We start from the raw sequence: 4,701 nt of genomic DNA, 5'->3' as shown, positions 1-4,701 counted from the left end.
GTCCTGGAGGAAGTGCAGCCAGAATGCTCCTTGGAAGCAAGAATGGCCAGACTTTGTCTCACCTATTTTGGTCCATTGTAAGAAGGGACCATTGCCTGGAGAAGGATGTCATGCTTGGTAGGGTGGAGGGTCGATGAAAGAGGGGGAGGCCTTCAAGGAGATGGATTGATACGGTGGCTGCAAGGATGGGATCAAGTATAGCAGGGATTGTGGGGCTGGCACGGGATCGGGCAGTGTTCCGTTCTGCTGTGCATGGGGTCGCTATGAGTTGGAAATGACTCGACGGCACTTAACAACAACAACAACAACAGAAGAACAAACAAATCTGTTTTGGAACAAGTACAGCCAGATTGTTCCTTAGTAGCAAAGAATGTGAGACTTCATGTCATATACTCTGGACATGTCATCAGCAGGGACCAGTCCCTGTAGAAGGATATCATACTTGATAAAGTAGAAGGTCAATGAAAAAGAGGAAGACCTTCAATGAGATGGATTGACACATTGGCTGCAATGATGGGCTCAAGCATGGCAATGATTGTGAGGATGGCACAGGACTGGGAAGTGTTTCATTCTGTTGTACATAAGGTCGCTATGAGTAAGAACAGAGTTGACAACACCTATGAAAAATGACAACATTATCAGAGTATAATTTTTTTTTCCACTAAAAAGGAAATTCCATTTGGAAACACTGTCTTAGGGTACTATGGGCAAGTAAAACTTAAAAAAAAATAAGTTCCTATCTTTGAAATAGAGTCTCAGGGTGATGCAATGGTTAATGCACTCAGCTGCTAACTGAAAGTTTAGAAGTTCATGTTCACCCAGAGGCACCTCAGAAGAAAGGCCTGGCGATCTACTTCCCAAAAAACCAGCTATTGAACACACTGTGGAGCACAGTTCTGCTCTGACAAACATGGGGTTGCTATGAGTTGGGGCCAACTCAATGGCAAAGCAACAAATAAATCAACCTTCAAATGTCTGTGGAATTATTAGAACTCACAATGATGATTTGTTTTATGTTGTAGTTAAAAACATAATTCATGAAGAAGTCTCAAATTATGACAAGCAGTACCGGGGCAGAGAGCTTCCTGGATTTATCAACCACAAGACATTCGAGAACATTGTGCAGCGCTACATCCAACAGCTGATAGACCCAGCCCTAGACATGCTCCAGAACGTCATTGGTGAGGACCCTTCAAGTGACTGCCCCTAGACCTTCCATAGATCTCAGTGCTTTGTGGGGAGAGATGGGAATTCCGTTAACAAGCACAGCTTGTGGATTTTCTTCTCCCTGGTGTGCCAGCTGTGCCACTCCATGTGGCCCATGGAGCAGCAGCAGCAGCCTGCCCTGAGAGCTAGTCAGAAATACAGACTCAGCCTACTGAGGGGAGCTCTGGTAGTATAGTACCTAAGGCACTTGACTGCTAACTAAAAGGCTGGTGGTTCAAACCCACCAGCCACTCCTCAGAAGGAAGATGGGGCAATCTACTTCCGTAGTGATACTGCCTCAGAAACCCAAGGAGGGATTTCCGAGTCAAATCAGAACTTCATTGTAGCAGGGGCTCCAGGCGTTGTGAATGCATTTGGAAGGCTGAGAAGCTCTGCGCTGCAGTGTTGTAGAAGCTTCCATCCTAGTCCTTTACATGCGAGGGTGTACGATGCAGTGATGGTTTCTCTAGTTTTGAGGTGAGGGAATGAGAGTGCATTTTGAGATTTATCTGAATTGTACTAACTTTTTCAAAGCAGCTGTGTGAGGAAGGGGGCAGAGGCTGGCCCCAGAAAGGGCAGGAAACAACAGGACATGTTCAGGGGTGGGTGGTAATTGTGGGGTTCTTTCTCTTTAGGAATATGTACTATTCCCCACCCCAGCCTCCATTTCTCCCTTGGTCTAGGTCTGGGTAGCTCAGCCCTGAGATGGGATCTGTGGAGCATGGTGCTCTCTGTGCCTTTAACCCATTTTACTCCTGCTTGATTTTGTTTTCTTTGGCCAGAAATTGTCCAGCAAGCATTCATTCATACAGCCAAAAACAATTTTGGAGAATTTCCCAACCTGAATCAAACAGCCCAGGTAAGCGTTCACAGGTCACTTGATAGTCCCTGGTACTACTGACTGTTTTACCCAGCACTTTGAAGGAAGCTGGACATTTATTGGAGTTTGGACAGATAAGACCAGGGCTCTAGTTGTCAATTTACTGGACTGGAGACTAGCCCTTTTCCAATTTTTTTTAAAGTTTGGCTTGAAAATGTTGCCATGGCTCTGTAGCTTTCCACTCAGCACTTCTCCACTGCACTCTGTCTAGGTCAGAACCATCTTCTACCCAGGCAGTGGCCAGAGGGTTAGAATCTCATTTCACAGGCTGTGTGAGGTCTATATTAGATTCCTAGAGCTGCTATAACAAAGTACCATGAACCGAGAGGCTTATAACAACAGACATTTATTGTCTCATAGTTCTGGAGACCAGAAGTCCAAATCAAGATGCTGGCGGAACCATCTTTTCTTTAAAGGCTTGTCTCTCACAGCCTCTGGCAGCCACAGGCATTCCTTGGCTTGTAAATGCATCATCACGTGGCCATCCTTCCTCTATCTATTTCTGTGTTTCTTCTTTTATAAGGACATCAGTCATATTGGAGTAGGACCCACCCTATTGCAGCATGACCTCATGTTAACTGATAACATCCTCACAGATCCTATTTCCCAAAAAATGGCCGTGTTCACAGGTACCATGGGCTAGGACTTCAACATATCTTTTTTGGGGACACAGTTCAATCCATGAAAGGATGTATTGTTTATTATTGCTACATATACTCAAAACCAGGAGAAAACAGCACTTGTGAAACTCACAGGCCCTCTCTCTTTCAAACCTTCAATTTACAAAAATCTGTGTGAAAGTCAGGAACTCTGGTGGTGTAGTGGTTAAGGCTGTTAACCAAAAGCCCGGTGGTTCAAACCCACAAGCTGCTCTGCAGAAGAAAGATAAGGCAGTCTGCTCGGTAAAGATTTACAACCTTGGAAACACAACGGGGGCTGCTATGAGTCAGAATCAACTGCATGGCAGTGAGTTTGATTTGGTTTGGTTTGGTGTGAAAGTCAAAACCAAGAAGTGACTCTTCTCAGCTGTATCATCCCTTGTTTTCCCAGGAGCAGAAGGATTTCTGGAAAATAAACACCAAACTACTATCCCACTATGTTCATTAGCTCAGGAGTTATCTTGACCACTTAGATTCTAGCAGAGAAGGGAGACTAGGGCAGCTTCCCTGTGCAGGGAGACCTGGGTTTGACTCCCAGCCAGTGCACCTCATGCACAGCCACCTCCCATCCATCAATGGAGGCTTGTTTCCTGTTAAGATGCTGGACAGGTGTCAGTGAAGCTTCCAGACAAAGATGGACTAGAAAGAAAGGCTTGATAATCTACTTCCTAAAACTAGCCACTGAAAACCCTGAGAATCACTATGGTTCAGTCTATAACTGACCATGGGGACGGTGCAGGACCAGGCAGTGTTTCGTTCTGTTGTGCATGGGTCACCATGAATCAGGATCTGACTTGATGGCAGCTAATAACAGACAGACTGATGCCTTCTTAAAAATATCCACTCAACCATGACTAAGGAAGGAGAAAGTCAGTGTTGTGAGGAATAGGGAGGTCAGGGCAGAGAGAAATAAAAGGTGGGAGAGAAGGCAGATTGGACAGGGTGCAAGGAGGAGTACAGCAAAATAGGGCTTATGGACAGCAATAAAGGGTGGAATAATGACTTTCTTAAGATCACTACTTAAAGTCTTGGATCCTTTTTATAACCTTAAATTATTATTTTTTTTTTTATTATTGTGATTTGAGTGAAAGTTTACAGAGCAAATTCGTTTTCCATTCAACAGTTCATACACATACTGCTTCATGACATTGACTTCAATCCCCACAATGTAATAGCTCTCTTCCCACTTCCTCCCTGTGCTTTCCTTTTCCCTGTGTCCTTCTTTCCTATGCATTCCTGCCCTCTGAGCTTTCTCCCCATGCAAATGCTGCCCTTCTGGTCTCCCATGGTTGATTGTTCTAATTAGATTATTTTTAATTTGATGTTTGCTGTAAATAGTACTTCTAAATTGCTTCAATATAAGGGGAAGGAAGGCAATGTATTTGTCTTTCTTATCTAACCAGAACATGATCAAAGACATAAAATTGAGACATGCAGAAACAGCAGAAAATCTGACCCAGCTTCAGTTCAGAATGGAGCAACTGGTTTTTTGTCAAGATCAGATTTACAGCATGGTTCTGAAGAGAGCCCAAGAAGAGGTGTTTAACTCACTGGAAAATCCTCCACAGTGTTTTCAGACGAAAAAGGCAAATATTTTTGATACCAATGTAAGGGATTCTCCAACTCCTTCAACTTCTTCCATCAGTGAAATGGGTATGCACCTGAACGCATATTTCATGGTGAGTTCTTAGAGAGCACAGAATTAATGCACCCTGATATTTGGCAAGTAGATACTGGGTCTTCCTTTTGAGAACTGTTTAACTGAAGGAAGAAAGGAAGGACCACTGCTCTGTATTAAGCTCTTTCATGATGTAATAACACTTCCTATGTTATCTTATTTATAATTTTATAGTAACTCTCTGAAGGGGTAATTATAATCTCAAGATAAGGGAACTTTCAACTAACTTGCCCAAAATTAGTTGTGATTTTTGTTTCTATCTCTTTTTTCTTTTTTCT

General features: G+C 43.4%; 1 protein-coding gene across 1 annotated transcript in view; it reads left to right on the top strand.

The window, feature by feature from the left end:
- Positions 1 to 4,701, top strand: part of MX2 (MX dynamin like GTPase 2) — a 43,729-nt gene that overhangs the window by 36,652 nt on the left and 2,376 nt on the right. The window contains exons 11-13 of the mRNA XM_007947319.1: positions 1,023 to 1,181; positions 1,989 to 2,065; positions 4,149 to 4,424. Coding sequence (XP_007945510.1) covers positions 1,023 to 1,181; positions 1,989 to 2,065; positions 4,149 to 4,424 — 512 coding nt within the window. The remainder of the gene's footprint in view (positions 1 to 1,022; positions 1,182 to 1,988; positions 2,066 to 4,148; positions 4,425 to 4,701) is intronic.

The sequence above is a fragment of the Orycteropus afer genome, unplaced genomic scaffold, assembly GCF_000298275.1.
Source record: "Orycteropus afer afer isolate SDZICR_OR568_19922 unplaced genomic scaffold, OryAfe1.0 scaffold00179, whole genome shotgun sequence".
In the NCBI taxonomy this organism is placed as follows: domain Eukaryota; kingdom Metazoa; phylum Chordata; class Mammalia; order Tubulidentata; family Orycteropodidae; genus Orycteropus; species Orycteropus afer.
Note: the sequence above shows the minus strand (reverse complement) of the source record. Positions and strands in the feature narration are given on the sequence as shown.